The 24,301-nt window shown below is 46.3% G+C and overlaps 1 protein-coding gene across 1 annotated transcript in view; it reads right to left on the bottom strand.

Annotated features, from left to right (window-relative positions):
- COL27A1 (collagen type XXVII alpha 1 chain) overlaps positions 1-24,301 on the bottom strand; it is a 262,533-nt gene that overhangs the window by 216,274 nt on the left and 21,958 nt on the right. The window contains exons 4-5 of the mRNA XM_053374834.1: positions 9,344-9,397; positions 5,200-5,253 (exon numbers count right to left, since the gene is read on the bottom strand). Of these exons, the coding sequence (XP_053230809.1) occupies positions 5,200-5,253; positions 9,344-9,397 (108 nt within the window). The remainder of the gene's footprint in view (positions 1-5,199; positions 5,254-9,343; positions 9,398-24,301) is intronic.

Raw genomic sequence — 24,301 nt, 5'->3', positions numbered from 1 at the left:
CTTAATTCGTTCTGGAGGTCCATTCTCAACCTGAAACTGTTCTTAACCTGAAGCACCACTTTAGCTAATGGGGCCTCCCACTGCTGCCGTGCGATTTCTGTTCTCATCCTGAAGCAAAGTTCTTAACCTGAGGTACTATTTCTGGGTTAGCGGAGTCTGTAACCTGAAGTGTCTGTAACCTGAAGCGTCTGTAACCCGAGGTACCACTGTAGTTGGGAGGATCATCTTTAGAGCCTTTTTTAAAGGCGAGGACAATTCCAGGACTCAGGACAACTGCTAACAAAGAAACCCAGCAGCTGATATTAGATTTTGAAAATTCTGGTGTGATGAATTCTATTTAGCGTTTTATTTCTTTTTAACCAGGAGGCAAGTGGTATGGAAATGTAGAGAACTGAGCTTAAGATTGGAAAAATGAGAAACTGAAATTGAAATTGACAGAGGCGTCCATCCCTGGTAATGATCCTATGAAGCTCAGTTGGTTAGAGCATGGTGCTGATAACACCAAAGTCGCAGATCAATTGCCATATGGAACGGCTGCACATTCCTGCATTGCAGGGGGTTGGACTAGATGATCCTCAGGGTTCTTTCCAGCTCCAGTTCTTTGATTCTATGAAGAATGGCTGGCTGAATCAGGCCAGTGGGCCATCTAGCCCAGTCTCTTGTTCTCACAGTGGCCTCCCAGAGGCCTGAAAGAAGGACTTGAGCAAAACAGTAACTCTGCCCACACAATTCCCATCCACTGTTATTCAGAAGAATTGCTGCTTCCCACTGTGGAGGCTCGGACTGGGCAATATATAATCCAAAATCAGTTTGAAGTCCATATTGTGATACCGGTTTCATAATTTTTTACTCAGCTATATATCACAAATCATGATGTGTCTGTTTGTGTGTGCTATGCAAAAATCACAATGCAGGAAAAACCACGAAGGCAGCCATTGCTGCTACATAGCACCATCCTTATTTCAGACATCGTGATGCATTGGTATATTGCAATCAGTGTTCGAAACGCCCATTGTTCCAGGCGCATTTTGCGACAGGGAATTTCATGAGTGCAGGCAGTTTCTGAGCTCTGGGTGCAGTGGTGCACCTAAGATTTCAGATTAAAACTGCAGAGGGGAAGGAAAAGAGGACCTTTTCCTGCCTCCCCACTTCCAGTTACTCTCTGAAGATTGGAGAAGAGACCCTCTTAAAAATATTAGGGAGTGGGCAGGGGAAGGACTAGACCGTGTGAAAAATGAACATAATATTGTAGCTGCAGCTCATTCATTTGCAGCTTTGTATTCTTGTTATAAAAAAGCGTGCCTGGACATTCCATTGTTGCACCCAGAACCTAGGTTTAAGGTGCCATTTAGCTTCTTAATATCTCAGTTTCTAACACTGATTGCAATGTTTAGCTGGAGATATACAGTGGTACCTCTGGTTACGTACTTAATTCGTTCCGGAGGTCCGTTCTTAACCTGAAACTATTCTTAACCTGAAGCACCACTATAGCTAATGGGGCCTCCCGCTGCCGCCGCACCACTGCTGCACGATTTCTGTTCTCATCCTGAAGCAAAGTTCTTAACCCAAGGTAATATTTCTGGGTTAGCGGAGTCTGTAACCTGAAGCGTATGTAACCTGAAGCGTATGTAACCCGAGGTACCACTGTATCATGATGTTGAAAAACAGATATCACCCAGCCCTAGTGGAGGCAGAGCACAGTCATTGTAGCTAGTAGCTATCGATAACCCTCTCCTCCATGAATTTGTCTAATCTTCTTTAAAAGCCATGCAAGTTGGTGGCCATTACTGTCTCTTACGAAGGCAAGTTCCATTGTTTAATTAGGCACTGCATGAAGGAGAACTTTCTTTTAACTACCCTGAACATTCAGTTTCATTGGATGACCACAGGTTTTAGTGTCATGACAGGGGAAGAAAAGCTTTTCTCTATCCACTTTCTCCATGCCTAATGCATAATAAACTTCCATCACACCACCACTTACTCCCCCTTTTCTCTATACTAGAAAGTCACAAATGCTGCAAGCTTTCCTCATAGGGGAGTCGCTCTATCCCCTTAATTGTTTTGGTTGCCCTTGTCTGAAAAGCAGGATACAAGGAACCCAACAAAACTTAAAACAAATGCACATCCGCTCACTCCTGGCCTAGTACAAGACTGATTTCCCTGCCCCTTATGACAGGGGAACTATGAAGCTAGAGAGAGATCATTTTGTGCTCCCAATTCCAAGCCAGAAGCCAAGGCTATGCTTCCAGATGAAGCTGCCCAATATCATTACGGGCAACACAGACCAATCTGGAGCTACAGGAAACATTCAAGCACATCCATCCTCTGGAGAGCCATAAACTTCACTCTCCAAAACAGGAGAGAGCCCTCTACCCCACCTTCCATGCTCCAGAGGGTTATCCAGAAAACATCACCTCCCCCCTTCCTAGCCAGCTAATGAGGCAGGAAGCTCATCTCAGCCTCAAACAGATGTTCCTTTCAAATTAAGAGATTGCCTGATAATGACAACAACAACATTTTTTAAAAAAAGTGGGGAGGAGAAAGCCCCACTAACTGGACACAAGGCCAGAGATTGTTGCCAAAGGCCAACAAATGGAAACACAAAAACGGCAAGATGGTGGCAGCAGCTGAAGATAGTGACAACCTGACAAGTGACAGTTGGGTGGCCACATAGGAACAATATTGGGAACTGCCTAATACTTAGTCAGAAGAGCACTGGTCCATCTAAACTCAGCATAGTCGGCACTGACTGGCAGCAGCTCTCAGAAAGGAGGCTTTACCAGCCCTACCTGGAGATGTCATTGGGAATTGAACCTAGGATTCTCTGCCTCTAGGCTATGACCCTTCACCTTCACAGCCCCTGCAGAAAGTCTAAATCACCGTGCAATTCAGACCCCGCCCAAAAGGAAAAAAGGAAGGAACCTTAAGAGGCACATAAGGATGAAGGCACAATTTTTTAAAAAATGCCCCACTGCTACTAAGATCCTCTGGAGAACTGCATCCTTGGAACAAACCCGCAGCAGCCACACCCCTCTCAATTGCTGTCAGAGCTAATTAAGCACCCGCTCTCAATTAGGCACTGAAGTGTCCTGTTTTTAACCTACACCTTGCTAATTGAGCAGGCAACATCTCCTCACATCTCCTCACTTGCTGATCCACGCCCAACAGAGAAATATTAATCTACACCCTTCGCTTTTTCCAAACAATCTGATTCAGAAACTGTGTGTGTGCGTGTGCGAATTTGTGTTTACAGGGTGGGTCCTTTTTCATTTCTCCTCACCCTGCTCTTTCTTTTATATTATGTTTGCTATTTTTTTTATATAAAAAAAACACCTACAACAATAAATCTTTATCTAATGCAGGGCATACTTCTTCTCTGAGTTTTGTTTATTACAGAGGCAAAACAAGTGGGACTTGCAGTAACATGTTGCAGCGCAGAGTGCTCCTGTTCAGGGGTCCAGCTGGCCAAGTCTGGGACTAGTGGGGTGGGAGCAGGGCCGGCCCATCCCCCAGGCAAGGTGAGGCAATTGCCTCAGGCCACAGGATCCACAGGGGCAACTGATCCTGATGTGGATCTTTATTTCCCCCTTGTTCCTGATGTCAATCATCATTCACCCCTTCTTCCCTGGCAGGGGTGGGGGCACCATTCTGTGGTTCACCTCAGGTGCCAAAATGTCTTGAGTTGGCCCTGAGTGGAAGGCAGGGAGGCCAACAGTAGGTGGAGCCATATCCAATGACAGGCAGAGCCAACTAATGTTTGTTAAGTCTCCTGCCAAGTTCTACATAGTCAACACTGAGATCAAGGAGGAGGAAGCAGACAGACAGTGCCAGACACAGTTTCCCTTAAGTTCATACCTCTATGCCCTGTTTTTAATTTGATCCAGGGCTGGGTATTCAGGCTTGTGATTTTTGCCTCAGATTGTACTTAGGGAAAGACCCCTGAAGACCCTTGTTTTCCTGTTCATTCTTCCTATCTTCAATAGCCCACTTTTCATGTTGTCTCCACATTCAGCTCTGCCCATCCGTGGCAGAGAATCAGAAAACCAAATAAATCAATCATACGGCATAAACAAAAGGAGGCAGGTGGGAGGATGTGTGAACAGGCCTCCCCCAACACAGCTCCTTGGAAAGTGAATTCCTGCTCAGGAGCTATTTTAGGACTGGTTCAGGACAATTTTTTCTTCAGGTTTTCTGCAGACTGGCATTTGTTCTGATTCAGCAGTAAGCAGCGGGTTTTCCTTGTGAAAGTGGCAAGCCAGAAAACACAAAAAGCTATCAGACCCATAATAACAGATTGACACAAAACACTGGAAATCGCGGGACAAACGAGAGTGTGGGTGGGTCCTAAGAAAGCAGGCAGGTGGGGGCTGGCTGAGGGTGGAGGGGCAGCGACCCTTTTGCCGTAATGGACCAGCCCCCACTGACTTACTGATACCAAGGAGGTTAACACTTGCTCAGAGAAACTGGGGTTTCTGAGAGATTTCATGTGGAGTTTGCAGGGCCAGAAGCATCAGAGATGAAAGCTTTCGATTCTGACTTGTAAAACCAATCTTTTTTAAAAAGGGGGGGAGGGATCCCTACACAAAGAAACATGATCTGGAAGTCATCAGCAAGAACATAAATTACAAAAAGGCTACAAGGTAGTGGACTGGGTTTTAGCTCCGCTCCCCCTCCTTTTTTTTATGACCTCGCTTTTTCAGACTGTATAACAGCACTTTTAAATTCAGAACAGCTGTCACCCACCAACACATCTCTACCGCCTAATTCTTAATCAGACAGAGGCAGCAGGCCAGTTTAGTGGAAAGCTTCCCCCACCTCTCTAGAACATTAAGAGTGTTGAAGACATCAACCGACCTACGAAGAGAAGAAATGAAGAAAGAAAGGAAGGAAACGGCTTCTATTTTTTCTGCAACACTTTCAGGTGTTTTTAGAACACCTTCCTTGATCTTTTATCAGCATAATTGGCCTTAGCGTAGGTGCTGCAATTGTAGAGCTGGTAGAACCAGCAGTCCACCTAAGGTGGTTTCAGCCTTTCTGAAAGGAGCCAGGTTGAGGCCACACAAGTTTGAGCAAAGTGGTGACAAACTTCTCCTGCTGTGAGTCTCTGGTATCTGGTAGCCAGGACTACAGCAAATCTGATCATCTTCCATGGCTCACAGATGCCCAGCGGCCCACAAGCATGCCGGTCTCTTCCCTTACCTTAGCGCCAGGTGGGCCAGGCCGGCCAGGATTCCCATGGGGGCCAGGAGGACCCTGAGAAAACAAGGAAGTCAACATCAAAACTTGCCCTGCACCCTTTTCCCACCCACAACATTCCTCCACGGGCACAGTCCTGCCTTGTGTCTTTCCTGGAAGCGACCCATTTCTGGCTCAGGATCAAATGCTGCAGAGCTGCCTGCTCAGGACCTGACCTCTATGAAAGCTCTTGTATAACCACAAACACACTGCAAACAGTGGCAGCATTAAGAAGATCATATTGTGGCTTAATAAGCCAAGGCAGTGGTTTTCAACCAGCGGGCCGTGGCACCCTGGGGTGCCTTGAAGGATGGTCAGGGGTGCCGTGAGCAACACTGTCCTCTGTTCCTCTTTCCTTCCCTCCCTCCCTCTTCTGATGACCTTTCATGTCTCTGCCTCCCAAAGGCTTGTGCAGCTATTTGTTGCAGCAGCCCTGGCTACAAAATCCCCAGGCGAATGGTGCCTCTGGGGCTGGCCAGGGGGTGTTTCTCAGGCCCCTGTGGGGCAGTGTGAGGAGGCACCTCTCTTTGGGGCATGGTGGGCAGTTCAGAGACCACGGGTGGCAGCTGTAGCTGCCCAGAGGACTCTTGAGGAGAGGGGAGGGGAGAGGAGGCTGAGGGAACACTCCACAAGGGAGGGTGTTTGAAAAAGGGTGAGAGGCTACCAGCTCTGCAGGCAAGGGGGGACATAATCGGGCTTCTGAGCCCCACAGGGGTACTGCAGAAAGAATGCAGTTGTCAAGGGAGCTGTGGACTCAAAAAGATTGAAAACCTCTGAGCCAAGGTAACAAGCAAGCCTCACAAGCTCTGTTTAGCTCCTTCATTGAGTGCTTTGGCATGGCTAGAATGTCTCCTTGAACTCTGATCAATGCTTCTTGCTTGCACAGATGATAAAATTAACCTCTGTTGCTCCAACCACTTTTGTTTCTTGCCTTGCCCACCATTAGCACATGGAGCCACCCACTCCCATAAAGTTGCCTGGGAGGGCTGAAAATGGTTCCCACAGGATAGCTCAAGCCACAGGCTGACAGGACTGGGCTACAGGGAACAGTCTGAGGTGATCCAGGAGCAAGGAACCAAAAGCTGTAGGGGGAACAAAAAGCCAGAACCAAGGATCACATCCAGGTGGAAGGGCAAACCAGAGCTCTGAGCCTTTGTTGCTCAAGAAAGGCTCAAGCAGCACAGGAAGTGCTCTTACACCCTTCCTGTCCAGGGCAGATCCAATTTTGGGCAGAGTCAGTGCCTGAAGGCACTTCCCTGAGAAGCTGCCACCTGCAGCTCAGAGGTTCACCAAATGCAGCAGCAACAGATCCAGCAGCTGTTGACACAGGCCATGGTCGCCACCTCTGTTACTAGGCCTGCACCTTGAGCAGACGCACACCAAGCAGAAATCTAGCAGGAGAAACTTTCCCCTGCCTGCAGACACTATAATGAAAGTGGGTGTGGGAGCTTGCCTACTGAATTTTTGCTTCTCACACAATTGTGGAAGGCTAAGGAGGCTTGGGGGCATGGGGAATTGTTGATTCCAAACATGAAAAGGGGGACTGTGAAAAAGGACTCAAATAGTACTTGCATAGCTGCTTTTGATGTTCAAGTGATTTCTTCACAATGGTCCTGTAATAAGTGTTTGTGCACAGACAGACACCTAAATGGCAAAGACTCATCTATGGGTAACATCCTGGTCAAACAGGATCCAAGCTATGGGCCCTACATCAAAGTTTCACACAGCACCTGCTGCACAGATGGGGCAGTTGCAGCCCTCTGGGTCTTAGGACAGCAACTCTATCCCCCAATGACTACATGGATTGGAGCTGATGGCTTCCAACTGTTCCTGGAGGGCATCACACCGGCTGCCCCTGCGGAATACACACCAGTTCACCCTTCACTGGTTTAAAACATCCTGAATAGACTGGATATCCTGAATAGACTGGAAATTCTAAGCACCATTATGCATATACATAATGGTGGGGAGGGGCAAGTTAGTTTGAAGTGAATGTTACACAAACACACACTGTATACACACACACACACACACAAAGAGAAATCATGGGAGTGGAAACTTTTTCAGCAATCTTCTGGGGGCCACAAACTCATAGCAGGCAGGGTCCAGAGGGAAATGCGGCCAGAGCAATGGATGTGAACTATACAGCTGCACAACACACTGACATAGCCCACCCACCCCATCCTCCATCCAACTAGCCAAGCAAGAAGCATTATCAAGGAAACCTTCAAGAATTTGTCCGGAGTTCAAGGGCAAAAAAACATCTGCAACAAGAGTGTAAAGAAGTAGAAGTTGGGGGTGTGACTGGGGTAAGTTGCAGATGGGTCTGAAGTGTGTATGCGTATATATCACGCACATATGCGCATGAATGCGCACACACACATTGACCCTCCTCATCAGCAGAACAAGCCAAGGCAGAAAAATACCTCCCATTCATGGTCTCTGAGATTCCATGGAAAGTTTCCTCCTTGGGATGCCGTTTTATGCCAGAGGACCAGCAGCAGCAGCAAAACCCAGAGAACAATCCTGCAATGTGCTCTCTCAAAAAGAGTGGGGCAGGGGGAGGGAGAAGGGGAGTTCCCAAAGGTAGTGGGTCTCGTAATCTGGATGGAATGCCATTCACATGAGGTGGGGGAGGGAGTCTGCTTCTTTGGGAAACCCAGAAAGCACCAGCCGGAGAACGGTTGCAGCACTACAAGTAGCTGCAGTAAACGACCCCCATCCCTCAGAAGCACCCCCTTCACACACCCATCCTCTTTTTAAAAATAGTTTGTTGGTTCAGGGTCTTCTTTTAAAAAATAAAATGAAAAAAGATAGAAATGTTAAGTGGGTGCAATTTGCCTTCTCTGCCACATTCTGGATTCTTAGTCAAGAAGTGTCTAGATGCTCGTTTGCACAGCTCATGTTTGTGAATTTTTGGGGATGGATAGAGCGAGTGGGAAGCAGAGGCGGGGTAGAGGGGAAACAAATGGCAGCTTTTCTCCTCTTGACCTATAGATTCCACCCTGACCTTTGGTTTGCCGAAGTAGGAGCTACATATTTGAAGGGAAGCCAAACAAACCGTTTCTTTAAAAACTTTCTTTCCTTCCCTACCTCTCCACCCCCACCCGCTTTGGCCCCTCAAGAAAAGCCTTCCAGTGTGCAGGAAAGAGACACTTGACAAAAGGGAGCGGGCTTCACTCTCCACACCCTCTGGGGAATAGTCAAAGCCGGCTTCCTGTCAACCCACAGCTTGAGTCTTCCCTCTCACAGTTAAGCTGCCCTAGGTCAATGACAGCATCCGCCTCACATGCAAAAGGCTCCAGGTTCAATGCCCAATGGCATCTCCAGGTAGGACAGGAGCCACATTTGTTCACACCATACATTCAAGGCATCATCCGTCAGTCATGAGAGACAATGAAGTGCGCCTCCATGAGTGAAGTAAAAGGGCTGCGTTAGCAGCACTGGAGTGACCTCCCGTGGGCCACAAGCCTGGGCAGGGTGTATGGAGGTCCTGGGCTGCCCAGACGACAAGGCTCCCCTCTTGGCCTTGCTGATGTGGTCCAAGGGGCTGCAAGAGTTGCCAGAAGGAGGTATATGGGGCGCCATTTAACCGTCTTAGAGACTCTACATTGAATTTGTGTGGGGATTACTCCTTAGGCTTTTCTTCTCCCGAAGATATCCTGCAAGGCAGTGCAGGTATAGGATCAGAGTTTTCCTCCCTCTCCCATATGGGCTACCTCCCCAGGCTGATGAGTCCCATTTGCCCCTCACTTCTCTCTACAGCACATGCAGAAACCACTCTCTTGACTGTTGGACCTGCTATTGGTCTCATCAACTCAATCCACCGGAGCCTGTCTTCGTATGCATGGGAAGTCCATAATTCACCATGGGTTAGAGACCCATCGGCTACCCTCACCTGGTTTAGCCGGCCACCTGAAGCCATTCCCAGGGTGTGGCCGCTGTCACATGTTGACAGCTTCTAGGAGCCACAGGTGAGCACTGAGTGCATGAGTTCCTCAGCTTTGCTGTACAGCAAAAGGTGTCCTGCAGCTAGAAAATGTGGCAGCCTTTTGACTTGGGGGGCTCACTGCAAATTCACCCACTTTTCCCCCTGTGCTTTACTTACCCGTGGGCCTCGCTTGCCAGGCGGTCCTGGTAAACCGGGCAGACCTGGGAGGCCCTGAAAAGAAAAGAAAAAAGAGAACACATTTCAACTTTCATTATTTTCTGAGGCACTTAGTATATTCATGACCTGTCTTTTAGCAGCCATTTCTGGCATTAGTTCTTGAGTGCGGGTTGAGTATTCTTATTCAAGTGACTTTCGAGTAGCACTTTTAGTATATTTGTATGTTCCAATGGATTATGTAGCTCTGTATTCCACTTTCCTCACAAATTGCTTTGAACTCCTTTAAGTTGTGTGCAGTAAACCTGATGTGCTGAAACCAACTAACTAAACATTCACTTAAGGCAGGAACGGAGGGACTTTTCCGGCCAGAGAACTGCATTCCCTTCTGGGCAACCTCCTAAGGGCAGGAGTGCCAACTTCCATAAAATACTGGGGGGGGGCAGCAGGTAAGCACTGCACTGCTGCACATAATTGATCACAAGACTCAGCACACACACACCGTTTGAATGGCAATGCCCTCAAATATTTTGGGGGGGAGGAGCAAAAGGACCTCAGCCCCTAGGAGTTAGCTCCTATGCCTGAGGGCCACATGGCAGCAGTGGGTGGGACCAGAGGCAAAAGCAAAAAGAGAAACATGGGAACCCCCAAGGGAAAAAGGCTCATGACCCAGGGATTGGTAGTAGGAAGACAATGAGTGGTCACAGGAAGAAGAGGGAGAAGACTGGGTGGAGGTAACAGGATAGGTGTCAAAAGAAGGAAGAGGCTGTGGCAGTGAGCAGTCCAGAATCAGAGGCAGAAGCTGAAGCAGGTAAGTGAGAGGAGGGAGGTCATGAGGCAAAGATGGGTCAAGCTGATGAAGAGCCATTGGTATCTCACCCTGCTGCTGCAACAAGCTCCCCTCCTCCCATCTCCCAGAACCAGGAGAGGGCTGAAATGGGTGGAGCAGCAACAGACTGCAAGCAGGCACAGTCTCTGATTGCTTACAAGAAGCCCCAGAGGGGAGGAGACATAGACGGATATGGGGAAGTGGGGACTTGCAGTCTCTGCAACTGGTTTTATAGATAGAGTCTACAGTGCATGAGCTGCTGTGCTCTTTAGGCCGGAAACTCAGCCAAGTCTATGAATATCATGTTTTGCTAAGAGAGTTAACTCCAGGTTTGAACTGTGTGATTTAGTGACTGGTTTGCTCTGTAAAACTTGCTATCCTCCATTGAGGGAAGCAAGAGGCATGATCAGAGTTCAATGACACATTCCACCCAGGTAAAAAGAAGCTCAAGGAGGGCCAGAGATGTCTGGACGATGCCAGAATCTGATGTTCCTCACCCCTGATGGAGTTGCAATGAAAAAAAGCCTTGGGTGCAGTCAACATTTACTTATGCATCCATTCATTCAGCCTTACATTTAAATACCACCATTCTTCCAAGGAGCTCAAGGTGATGTACGTGGTTCTTTTCTTCCCTACATTATAGTCAAAACAAACCTGAGAGGTAAGTCAGGCTAAATAGCAGCTGGCCCCGAAGTCACCCAGTGAGCTTATTGGCTGAGCAGGGATTTGAACCCTAGTTTTTCTGGCTCTCGTCCAACTCTCTAAGCACAACACCACACTGCCTTTCAGAAGAACCTTAAGAGGTTCACACCTGCATCACACCAAGTTGGGTCCAACAAGTTCAGCATCCTGCTTCCTGCAGTGGCCAGCAAAATACTTCTGGGAAGCGCACAAGCCAGAGGTTATGGATGCAACAGCCTTTCCCCATTGTTTGACCACATACCTCAAACAGGACAGCTCTGGGAGGCTCTGTTGACTGAAATTTCAGGAACTGAAATTGGGGGCCTCTTTATGCAAAGCAGGCAATCTCCCTCTGAGCCATGCCCCTTCCCCAAACTGGTCCAAAGGTGTTGGGGTAGTTTTTATGTATATATAAAAAGCACTCCTACCTGAGGCTTTAAGGATGTTTCAGTGAAACTGTTGCATTCTTCCAATTAAGCCTTTCCAGCATACCCAACTATATTTCAGAATAAACCAAGATGTCTCCTTAAGGATTTATGTTCAAGTAGCTTGTTATAAATGATGAGTTTGGGGTTTTCCACCCCCCTGCCCTCCTCTTTGTATGAGAGAAAGGGGGAGTGAGAGAGACCAGAAGGCTCAAGAATGCTTGGAAGCTGGCTCTGACTTCTCAAGAGCTCTGGAGACTGCACAGCTTTTACCAAAAGTAGACCTCAGCTCCAAATGCAGATGCAACTCCAGCAAGACAGCAGGTGTATCTGGGGCCAAAATTAACAAGAGGGCATAGCTGGGACAGCAGCCAAGGATCCCACAATTCAGCTCTGTGCAGCTGCTCTTACACTCTTTCCAGGAAAGGAAAGCACTCACTCAGAATAGGACCAAAACTGGGATTCTTTGGATCCTTCCAAAGCTGCAGCCTCATCCATCTCATGGTGGCTGAAAAGCAGGGAAATGGGGCAGAGAAACCTTGATAGGCAACATGTTGTGTGTGTGTGCACATGTGTATGCATGGCAGTGGTGGGAGGAGCCAGAGGCAAAGGGGGTGGGGGAAAGATTACCTTTTACCTTTGGATAGGAGGCTGTATTCCAGTCACACAAATATCTTAACACACACACACCTCCCTATCCAGGAAAGCAGGAGGTGCTATCACAGTTGAAAAGCACATTCCAGGCAGGCAAAAGTACTCAAAAGCAGGGCTGGGGAATGTTGTGGCTTGGGCAGAGGGGATGTGGCCTGGGGAAGAGTCCCAAAGGCCACACAATCAGGCCTAGGAGGCCACATTCAGCCTCTGTGGAGCCTCCCTGCCCCTGATTTAGGTCAGACGAAGCACAAACGTATCATAGTCTGGATACTGGAATAACTATGAAAGAAGATGGGACTAGGATTTGTTTTGTGGCTGCTTTGCGCGAGCATCTCCAGATAGGACTGATGGAAGACTCCTGCCTAAGACCCTGGAGAGCTGCTGCTAGCAAATGTACTGAGCTAGATGAACCAATAGTCTGATTCAATATTAGGCAGCATCCTATGGCTCTTACTCCCAGCTACGCAGGGTTAGGATTGCAGCCTTAGGTTACTTTGCTTCTGTTTCTTTCCTCCCTGCTGTCTTTTTATCAGCCTCACAAGGAGAGAAGGGAAGATTGTATTGGTCAAAAAGGATCAAACTGAGCTTTACACAAAGCTTTGTGCATGCACGCTCACCCCCTGCCCCAATAAACACACAGAAAGCCACTCTGAATTGCCAAAATGCAAGGTTCGGAACCTAGATACGTGCCCATTTCTCCCAGCACATGTGCCTTACTTACAACACTTTTTTTTCTTGTTCGAAACTGAGCAGGACCCAAGCTAGACAGCTGCACATGCATCCAGAAGCTCTCTATATATACAGCAGAAAATCCTCTGCTCGGAAACTACATATGCTTCCAAAACAGTCATCATCGCCTCATATAGTCATACAATCACATGTTGTATATATTCACTTGTGGCATTGTTTCTGAAGGGCTTAAATAAAGACCTGGCTTTCGCAACTCTGCAGCCCACAGCAAAGAGGTAGAGAGAGAGAGATGTGTGTCGGCTAGGGAGGGGCAGGTGTCAACTCCCTGGGGAGCTGAAGTCAAGAGTCCAAGCCCATCTCCAAACCCAGCAAATTCCACTCTTCAAAAAGCTTGCTCAATTGCCAATAGCATTCCCATGTGTCTATGCCAGCCTCTGGGCATATGGAACAGGACCTACCTACTCTGTGGTGGCCGCTAGGTCTTTGGAACCATTTACACATCCTAGTCCAACTTGGCAATTGTTAAAGATTTGTTGTGTAGAAATCTACTCTTCCCAGTCACAAGGGGTGGGTAGGGAAGAGGGTGTTGACTAGCTGAGAGAGGGCTGAGTTTTAAATGGATTTCACCAGCATAGTTGGATGCTTAACTGAGTGGAGTTTTATGGTACATCATGAAAAGGCACCAAACTGAAGCTGCACCACTACACTGTAGAAAGCAAAAGGTGCTGTGAATTTTTTTTAATGAGTGTGTATATATGCAGCACACAATACCCCTTTAAGAATCATTTTTTAAAAAAAACAGAGAGACAAATTATAATTAGTTTATGAAACTTCTATGCTACCTTTCAATGAAAATTTATAAAGTGGTATACAAAATTAAAACTGCAACAAGCTAGTCTCAGCTGATAAGTGTGTGATAAGAAACCAGGACTACATCGAAAGGAAATCCAACAGATAAACAAGTAAAAACCAAAATAAAGGATGCCAGCTAACTCAACTTCTGAAAACATGGCAAAAAAAGGCCTTGGTTCTGAAGGCAGCAGAGGCTGGTCCATCAGGCTGAATGGGGCACTGCCCTACAAACCACAGTATGCCCTTAGCTAGTCTCCCTCTGCCTGCCCGCCTATTTCAACCACCCCAGTGAGTGGTCTGTGATTGGGTCTGGTTGCACCAACTCTTGGGCCTTCTTGCCTTCTTTCCTCCTACCAGTCCTGATGGGTATAAGCCACCACCGCCATAAAAGTCAGGGGGAACCACATGAGCCTACTACTGGAAGCCCAAAAAAAAGGCCCTGCACTTTGGGGAGGCCAACTCGACCTTCCATATAGCAAAGATGGTCCCACTGCAGAGTCTGGGGGAACAAGCTGAGCTGACGGTAAACGAAAGGGATAAGAGGCAGAGATGGCTGTAGCAGCATCTTGGCAGGTCAAGAATCCAAATCAAGCAACAACAATGGTGAAAGACAGGTCCTTCAGCACCCTGGATAGGTCCCAGGGAAGTGACAGTTGCGTGGCTGGCTAACAACTGGGCTCTTACACCAGCAGTTGCCAATGTGGCACCCATGGGCACCATGGAACTCTTTGAGATTTCCCTCTGGCACGCATAAAGCCTCTGAGTCGCCTCCACTCACTGTCTCCTTGGTAATGAGGTGGAGATGGCGGTTACCTTCTGCTCAGTGGAAGAGCTGGGGTTGTGGGGAGCAGGGGCTGCCATGTGAGGCCCCATGCTCCCCCCCTTCATGTTCCCCGCCTTGTGTTTTCAAACACCTGAGTAGGGCTAACTAGGATGAGCTTCCTCACTGCGAGGCCAGAACATCCACCACTTCCACTTGTGTATATATGCACAACCCCCAACAGAAGCAACTGCCTTCATGCCAAGCAATGCACCGCATGAGTTCAACTGGCCATTATGTTCAGTCGCAGCTCCGTTCATAATGTGATTATGCAACTGCACAAATAGTCACAATATAATTAGTATTTTTAAAATTGAAAATAAAAACAAAACAACCAAATATAGAAGTTGTTACGTAATTACACTGCATGATCCAAAGGCCTCATCCTAATTGAGGGAGGGAGAGAGGGAGGGAGGGAGGGAGGGAGGCAATACTACCAGATAATTCAAGAGACAAGAATGCTAATTCTACTAGGGTCAGCCTGGAATTCTACATGGTACACAGCAGCAGCAGCTGACTACATCTTTATTTTTTTCTTTTACTATACACACACACCACACCTTGAACAGATTCCCAGGGGTAGCTTATTTTTAAAAAAACTAATGGTAATATGCAACATGCTTAGAGTAAGGGTCTACTTCCAAGAATGGCAAAGTTTGGGAATCTCCCTGAAATTGCATTAAAATGAATTATTTTTAGGCTTCCACTTGTTAGTCGCTTTACAGTATAGACACACACAAAAGGTCCCAAAGTGACTTGACAAGATAAAATACAAGCAAGCAAAAACAAAAGCAAAAAAGTTATAATAAAAAGAGTATAGAGAAAAATTCCTAAGATGTACACCCAACAAGACACTAAGCATTAAAAATCCTAATGCATCCCACTTAAAGCTGAGCATCACAGGAGAGTCCAACTAAGCTACCAAAGTTAATTTAAATAAAACAGGCAGGGAACTTTGCTTTAAAAAATATATATAATTGGTCATGACAAAACAGCAATTGTAAGAAATGTTTCAACATAGATCCTGGGTCAGCAATGTGGCACCTGAAGTGCCTGAGGACTTTCCCTGGTGCCTACAAAGGCGCTGAATGCCCACCCCATTTGACTCCAGCTCCCATCATCTCAGTCAGCAGGACCTCAATCAGGTGAGGGTCCGGATGACGGCAGTTGTGGTTCAATATCTGGAGGGCACAGGTGTTGATATTTTCACCCCTCCCATTGTAAGAATCTCCTGATCTGATGTTTTGAGAAAGGAGGGGGCAGAAACTGCTCTTCTACTCTTCCACTCCTGACTGCCTGACTGCCTGACTCTGTGTGTGGAGACAGTCTTATCTATGTGGTGACTAGATGGCTGAGTGGGAGCTGTAACACTCAAGCAAGCCAGTAGTTTGTTAGTTTGTTGTAGCTATTAGAAATAAAAAGGAGTTATGCTTCTCAGCTAGCTTCCGCGTTATTTATACTCTGCATGAGTCTGGTGCTCATAATGCACAGTCGTGGGTCCAGTGCACTGGGACCTGCTTTCCAGGATTGGAAGGTCTCTGAAAGTGCTCCAGTCGCCTAGCCCAGTCAGGGCAGAACCAGTTATTGAGCCCAGTCGCTGTGCATTGGTTGAAAGGCGTACTGACAACAGGTTCCCCAGCCCCTGATATAGAGGATATGCTGGGGTTATGTGGTTCTGAAACCTCCCTGAATAAGGGAGTAGTTTTTGAAACTTGCAATGTGTATCCCCCCCCCCAACTATCTCTTCTCTGATACTGCCTATAAGCTGTCAGGGGCTTGAACAGATAATTCAGTGCTTAAGATGGTTGGATGGCACCTTGTACACTTCCTTCCAGCTACTCTTACAGCCAAGCTGGTGCCAAACGTATTGCTCTGCTTTCCTTTGGACCACATTAGCTAAGTCAAGGGGGCGGGGATCTTGTCATCTGGGCTGTCCAGGATCTCCATTTATACTGGCCAGGCTTGCGACTCAGGGAGGTTACTTCTGCTGTGGTTTGACTTCACCCCTGGAGGTGGGCTCCATTGTCTCTTGAGACAGATGCATGCCAACAGGAAAACTAGCCACGATGGCTATGTTCTCCCTCCACTTTCAGAGAAAGTCCAGCTCTGAATTCCAGTTGCAGGGAATCACAACCAGGGAGGATGCTCTTCTGCTGAGGTCTTGCTTGCAGATTTCCCATTGGGGAATCTGGTTGGCCACTTTGAGAACAGCACTAGAGCCCCCCACCCCCCCGGACCTGATCCATGTTCTTATTCCTTTTCTTTTTTGCCCTCAATTTTCCTTTTGTGGGGGGTGCTTTCAACTCACATCCTAGCAATCCATCTCTCAACTGCTGTCAACTAAAAAATTAATTGGCAAGACTCACACAGTCTGCCTGATTTCTGGCTTCTTTAGACATCCATAACCACCACCCCCAGGCTACGCTGCCATCAATATTCTATAGGTCAGTGGTTCTCAAAGAGTGTGGCAGAAGAGGATGGCAAGTGTGGAGGGAAGAGACAAGGACAATATTATATTTTGGGAATGATTCCGGTTCTTATCTAGCTACATTCTTTTATACTTTCTGGATGTCCTGTGCTCATATTATAAAGTAGTTGTGTTCTATGCTATAAATCTAGCACTGCTAGGACTCCCCCCCCCCATGCATTTATTACCAATAAAAAAAAATGGTGTAGTGTGGGGCAAATTTTTATTCTGAAAGTGTGGTCCAGAGAAAAAAGTCTGAGATCCACAGCTATAAGCTCACAGGTTTCTGCTAGGTAGTTTGGGGTTGCTGCTGCTGCTGCTGTTTTAAAAAAACTAATTTTCAAACTTCTATACTGAGGGAGTCCCCCAAGTATGTGAAAGCCACACCTTGTTTAGGGATGGCCCTCTCTCTCTTTCAAGTAACTAGCACTCAACCACGTGGGTTTGATACTATCAGGATAAGTACAATGGAAGAGTTTTATTGGGCACACTACCTGAAAATTGCTGAGAGTCTTAATGATTTTTCTGTCTGTTATTTTTATTTTTTTATTTATTAAATTTATACTCTGTCCTTCTTCCCACAGGAGCCCATGGCAGCAAATTCTTCAGTAATAAAAATACATTAAAAATTAAATGGAAAATATTTAAAATATTTTTAAGCTATTATAAACATCTAAAAACAAAAACAATAAAATACCTGAAGCTACTTTAATAACCAAATCATGTGTCTGGATAGAAAACAGAAAAGCTTCCAGCAAGACAAGGATGGCACCTGCCTAATGTCAACAGGTGGGGAGTTCCAAAGTGCAGGTGCTGCCACAATAAAGGGATGACTCCCTGCAAATGTGGAACAGATATTGCATGGCACTTGTAGAAGTGAAAGCGATGCAGAATGAAGTCACATTTAGCAACTGCAGTGTTCTACGCTAGATGCTAAAGTGGGTTTTTTTTTGTTTGTCTAAAGTTATAAGGAACTCAAATTAAATACAATAAAGTAATTAAGAAATACTGCATTCCTTCCTTCGATCCCATGTATTGACTCTTCACTCCTTTCAAGTGCCTTGTCAGTCTATTTTTCCTACTTGGTCCCCATCTTGCCACCAGCAGCAACCCCACTCCTTTGAGGAAGGCAAAGCCTACATCACTTCCACTCCGCTTTTCAATTGGAAACCAGATTCTAAGAACAATGGGGCAGCCTCTGTGCCTGCCACTCTTCACACAGACACACATACACCCTTCCTCTCTCTCACACACACGGTTACACTGCTCTGCAGATTAACTGTGATGGGCCACTGTGATGAATGAAGCTTATAGACCAGTGGTTCCCAACCTCTTTTTGGCCATGCCCCACCTAAGCACCTCTAAAATCCTGATTCCCCCCCCCCCCACTGTGACATACACGGTAATTCTTATTATTCAAAAAGTGAACTCCTATTCACATGGAGGAAGTCTAAAAGGCCATTAACTTGGTATAACTCATTCTTGAACTACCCCCCTTAAAAATAAAATTGCCCCCCTGTGGGGCATGTACCACACGTTGGGAACCACAGTTATAGACCATTAGTGGTCTGTGAGCCACACCTTGGGAACCCCTGCAGTAAGGCATGGGAGATGCTTTCTAATTGTTCCCTACAGCCACAAGGAAAAGTGACTTTTTAAGAGAGAAGCCTTCAAGAAGTCAGGTATCGACAGAATGAAACTGGCTCACAAACCTGTATTCAAATAAGGCATCATTCTGAGGATAGCTTACTCCAAAGCAAAGAGCATGTGTGACCAAATTGCCTCATGGCAGGAGAGCATGTGCAATTTAAAAGTGGGGGAAGTTTGCAAGCCCTAATCGCCATCCGAAAGAGAGCAACAGGAAAGGAATGGAAGAGGGGAAAGAGGAAATTGCCAGACGTAGTGGTACTCTCTCTTTTCTGTTTCCAGACCTCAGAGCAGCAACCTGCCTTGATAACTTCAAAGCTGAAGGCAGTGCCAGGAAAAGCTGTTTTAATATATTTTACACACACACACACACACACACACACACACACTTCATTGTTTCCCTCTGTAGCAAAAGATTACAGTGGTACCTCTAGTTACAAACTTAATTCATTCCGGAGGTCCGTTCTTAACTCAAAACTGTTCTTAACTCGAGGCGTGCTTTCACTAATGGGGCCTCTTGCTGCCTCATCCTGGGGCAAAGTTCTCAACTCGAGGTAACTCTTCCAGGTTAGCGGAGTTTGTAACCTGAAGCGTTTGTAACTCGAGGTACCACTGGACTCTTTCCAACAAATCATTCTAAGATTTACTCTGTCTCTGGGAGATGTGCTTTTCCAAAACAGATTCTACTTTTCTAATCATTTGAGTATGGGTACCAAAGAGCAGGAAGGAAACCAATAATCCATCCACTCTAAAGGAACCACCCTAAAGATCCTTGATACAGCACATATATACAACATACATACATACATACATACATACATACATACATACATACATACTGGCTGCCTGTCACCTGCTGAGTATTCCTGTAGCCCTGTAGGCCTTGGCTGAGCTGCTGCAATGTTACAGAATTCTCACAAACATTGGCCTTATTTTCCAGTCTACGGGGTCATGGGGAGCACACCAGAAATGTGCAAAAGAAAAAGTGTCCCAAAGCACCAAAATTCTGACCCACTTTTCCCACTGTTTAACACAAAAAGTGTTAAACATATACCATCAGTCCTGGAAGTGTTCCAAGCTAAACCCCTAGCACAATTATTATATGGGGCTCAGATTTGGACAGGCATTCACCTTGGAGCTACAGAAGCTGTCCAATCAAAGTTCTTAAGCCAATTTTTCTCTGTACAACCGTGTCCCAAACACATCATTGCATCTAGAGGCTAATCTTCCCTTGGTAGAATTACGGATCTGGCATAGGACACTTAACTATTGGCTTTGCCTAAACTCAATCCCCCCACCCCACCCCCGGTCCAATATCCCCAGTGCTGCAAAATTGTCACAAGAGCGCCTGGACTAAAATTGTCTATCAAAAACTCCACTCTTGTGGTTTATCACCACAACAGCTACTCACTTTGGGTTTCAGTAAAGCAAACTGTCTAATTTGTCAGCGCCTAAATGATATTGAGCGTCAAAACAACTTGGCCACAATAAGGAAATTTTGCCCATGGTATGACTATTTCTACCTTCCCATTTCGACTCTCTGGCACCCTATCTGCGTAACCTAGCAATTCTAAAATATAGACACGCTTTTACTCTTGCAAGATTGAATGTATTGCCCTCGGCTGTACTTGAGGGACAATTCCAACAGATTCCACACGAAAAACGCTTATGTCCCTGCGGAGATGGCAATTCCGAATCAGTGGCGCATGCCCTTCTGGCTTGCACTCTTTATAAAGACTTGAGGAATGAGATTATCACTCCTATTTTATTGTCCATTCCGGGTTGCCCAACCACTGCCACAGTGTCCTTTCTCTTGGCAGATCAAGATGAGCAGGTGACAGCAAAGGATGAAAGGTTTTTAGCTGGGGCAATCAGAATAAGATCCACTGTTTGACTATTGATTCAAAACCCTAAAGTGTATTTTATATAATTGACTTTTTATTTCTATTCTTTGTATATTGTATTGTTGTTTTATTGCTATGGCAAATGGCTGATGCAAATAAAGATTCATTCATTCATTCATTTTAAGAGTCATAGAATGCTGGTGATTTGTGCACTGACTGTGAGGGAAGTGAGAGGTTACTTTGGCTTAAAGGAATGCCTCGTAGGCCTCAGAGACAGAGAGAGCTTGGTGTTGCCCAGGGAGGGTCCAGGATGGAGAGGAAGGAGGCCTTGAAAGCTAGGGTATTTTGAGCAGAGCAGCAAGCTGCAGAAAGGATAGTGGTTCTAATCAAAATATCCAGCAGATTCTTGGCCTTGCACACCAATTCTTTTTTATAAATTTAGCTGCTTCAATCCTACCCGCAGAGTGTAGCATGTAGGAGGAGGGACTCCTGCTTGGCCTTGTGGCATTTATACTGTGGGGTCCTGCAGGGTTCTATCTTATTTCCTATTTTATTTAATATCTAAACAAAACCAATAGGAGGTATCCATCACAGATTTGAAGGGTGGTGCCACCAACATGCAGATGAAACCAAGCTCTGTCTTCCCATCATATCTGAACCAAGGGACTTGGTGCAAGTGCTGGACCATTGCTCAGAGGTGGTAATGGGCTGAATGTAAACTCAGGCTGTATCCTGGTAAGAGGGGAAGGCTCTATAGACAAGCAGTTTCTAGGTCCAGGCTTGTCATGGATGGAGTTGTGTTCCCCATGATGGAAAAGGCACGAAGCTTATAGCTGTTGCTTGAGGCAAAGGTGATATTGGTGGCAAAGAGGGTCTCTGTCCACGTCTGACTAGTTCACTAGCTGTGCCCATTACTGGATTGGGATAGCTTGGCTTCATTGATCTGACAACCTCTCTTTGGGGCTGCTGCAATGCACTCTGCATGAAGACAGTCCAGAGGCTGCAGCCAGCAGGAGCACAAGAACCTACATTATCCTGAGTTAGACCATTGGGTCTACCTTGCTCCCTATTGTCAGCACTGACTGCTGGTGGCTCTCCGGAGTTTCAGGCAGGGTTTTCTCACAGCCCTACCTGGAGATGCTGGGGACTGAGCCTGGGACCTTCTGTTTGCAAAAGACATGCTCCTCTTTGCACATTTGGCCACCCTTTTCTAAGGCACTGCCCATCTCAATCACTATGATCTCCTCTGCCACACACCCCTGGTTTTGCCAACCAACCTTTTCAAAAACACAGAACAACAGTGAAGCCCAGCAGTTTAAAGAATGCAAATTCTGGGCCTGCAATTTACTTAACAGAAGAGAGGTGGGCAAGCTGAGATAGGACATAAAAAGAATGAGGTGAAGGAGACTTAGGCTGCAGGGAGCCTGGCCTCCACAGAAATGCCTGCCCAAGAGAATGAAGACGATGCTGAAGCAGTTACTCAACCTCACAGTTATTTATTATCAGCATCTGTGCTCTAAAAACTTGCTTGTCTGGCTCCATAAATGTTAAGAAGTTACATTTCTCAATATGTCATCTTGATCTCTATTTTGGGCACATCCAACAAAGTACCACGGGGGGGGGGTGTCCCTCAAAATTAGTCACTGCAAAGGTCAAGGAGGCCACTTGAACACAACCATAACCTTTTCCTCACCACTGGGCTCGTTTTACGATCTGCTGGCAGGGCCTGTACTGCTCCCCCCTCTCTCTGAACTTTCCACAACTTATGGAGAAATCACCACATTTCATTTCAAAAACGCCATCTGTGATTCATAGGCCAATGGTCAAGTCCTGGTCGTCTAGCACAGTCCCAGGGAGCACCCCCATATACATTGTTTTGCCTGCAGTTCCAGGCTGAAGCAGGCCAGAATCGACCTTCACTAAGTAGAAGTACCTTTTTTTATTTTTTTACAAAAAATTAAAAATGTGGTGGAAGCATTTGCTTGTTTTCCTCTCCCCTCCCCATTGCTTTTTCCTTTTGTGTTATGCCTTTCAAGACTGTAATCCTGAGGACAGGGGCTGTGTCATAGTAAATTATATATAAAAAAGATCTATCTAGTGCAGTACTGACTACACTGACTGGCAATGATTCTCCAAAGTTTTAGGGAGGTGATATTCCTAGTCCTACCAGGAGATGCCAGAGATTGAACCTGGTGCCTTCTGCATGCCAAGCATGTAAATAAAGCCAGTAAGTAAAGCCAACACGCCATGCCTGTCCAAAGACCATCCCCAACCCTGAAAAATAACCAAAGGGGAAGGTGGCTGCTTGCAGCTCACAAATATTGCACCAAAGTATGAGACCATCTTAGCTCCAGTGCTGACATTCTTCCCCATCACAAGATCATATAGATATGGGCAAATATCTGCTGCTCTATAGGGCAGCTAGATCTTGCGGTTTTGAGCTGAAAGTTGGTTGAAACATGTTGATGGTAAAAGCAGTTCAACAGCAGGACCATTTAGCTAGAGGGGGTGATAGACTCTCCCCTCACTGGAGGTCTTCAAGTTGTAGCTGGATAAGCACAGCCTCTTGGGAATGGGTAGGCAAACTAAGGCCCAGGGGGCCAGATCTGGCCCAATTGCTTTCTCAATCCGGCCCTCGGACGGTCCAGGAATCAGTGTGTTTTTACATGAGTAGAATGTGTGCTTTTATTTAAAATCCATCTCTGGGTTATTTGTGGGGCCTGCCTGGTGTTTTTTCATGAGTAGAATCTGTGCTTTTATTTAAAATCCATCTCTGGGTTATTTGTGGGGCCTGCCTGGTGTTTTTTCATGAGTAGAATCTGTGCTTTTATTTAAAATGCATCTCTGGGTTATTTGTGGGGCAAAGAAATTTGTTCTTTTTTTTCTTTTTTCTTCAAAATATAGTCCGCCCCCCCCACAAGGTCTGAGGGACAGTGGACTGGCCCCCTGCTGAAAAAGTTTGCTGACCCCTGCTCTTGGGGATGCACTAGCATTGGGATTCCTTACATCACGCCAAAGGTTGGACTAGAGGACCCCCCAGAACCCTTCCACCTCTGCATCTTTGCAAGCATCTCCTACTCCGCCCCAGACACTTGGACACTTACTACCCACAGTTGTAGAAATGCTCCTTGCTCTGCTCACAAAAAGCCCAGCAAAGTTTCTTGTCAATACTACTAAACTTATCAGCCAGCTTGTACAAAATCCCTCTGTGGATCATGCTATTAACCACCACGTCACACTAGCTTTTCGATCAAGAGCAGGGAACATTTTTGAGCCCAGGGGACACACTCCTGACTAAGCAACCTTCATGCCAGGTCAAAGGTGGACAGAGCAACAAATGTGAATTTTACCTTTGTACGGTATACCAGTTTCTCCATGCACTCCTCTCTATCCTCCATCCAGACAAGGAAGGGGCATGATCAGAGTTCAAGAAGACATTCCAGCAAGGCAAAAACACTCACACAGGGTGCAAAGCAGACCCATGAGGGAGATGCCCAAGGAGAGTCTTAGGGACCAGGCAAAGACATTGGGGAGGGTAATATTTAGCCTCTCGGACAAAGCTCTCAATCCCTGTTTCAGATCTAGCATCTTTCTAGAGGGTAGATTGTCTCATTGACCCTCTTCCATCCAGAGGATCCTGCAGCCTCTCCTAGACAGAACCTTGGCGCTAGAACATCACAGGCAGCCGGGAAGGTCTTGGAAAAGCCATTGATTTCTGACATACTAAAACCTGGGATGTGTGAAATTCCTCACAACTGCAGCTATTTTAGGGAGGGTTGCTGCTGTTGTCATTGTTATTAAAAGAATAATGATAATGGCTTGTCAGTTACAGAAACAAAAGCATGGTTCATTTTGCTAAGCCCAGAACAGAACACATGGACAAGGCAGGGTTGTGCAGAAGAAAAGCAAGATGGACACACTACCCCTGAGCTACAGCCCTTCCCCTAGCAATAAACTAAGGTTCTAGCCCTCATGGTGCTGAATAAAGAGCTGGTTTAAATGAGAATACAGAGAGCTGCCTGTATGACCCAATGATTCATCTAGTTACATAC

This window comes from Podarcis raffonei, chromosome Z, assembly GCF_027172205.1.
Source record: "Podarcis raffonei isolate rPodRaf1 chromosome Z, rPodRaf1.pri, whole genome shotgun sequence".
In the NCBI taxonomy this organism is placed as follows: domain Eukaryota; kingdom Metazoa; phylum Chordata; class Lepidosauria; order Squamata; family Lacertidae; genus Podarcis; species Podarcis raffonei.
The sequence above is the reverse complement of the archived record's forward strand: the minus strand, read 5'-3'. Positions and strand labels throughout refer to the sequence as shown.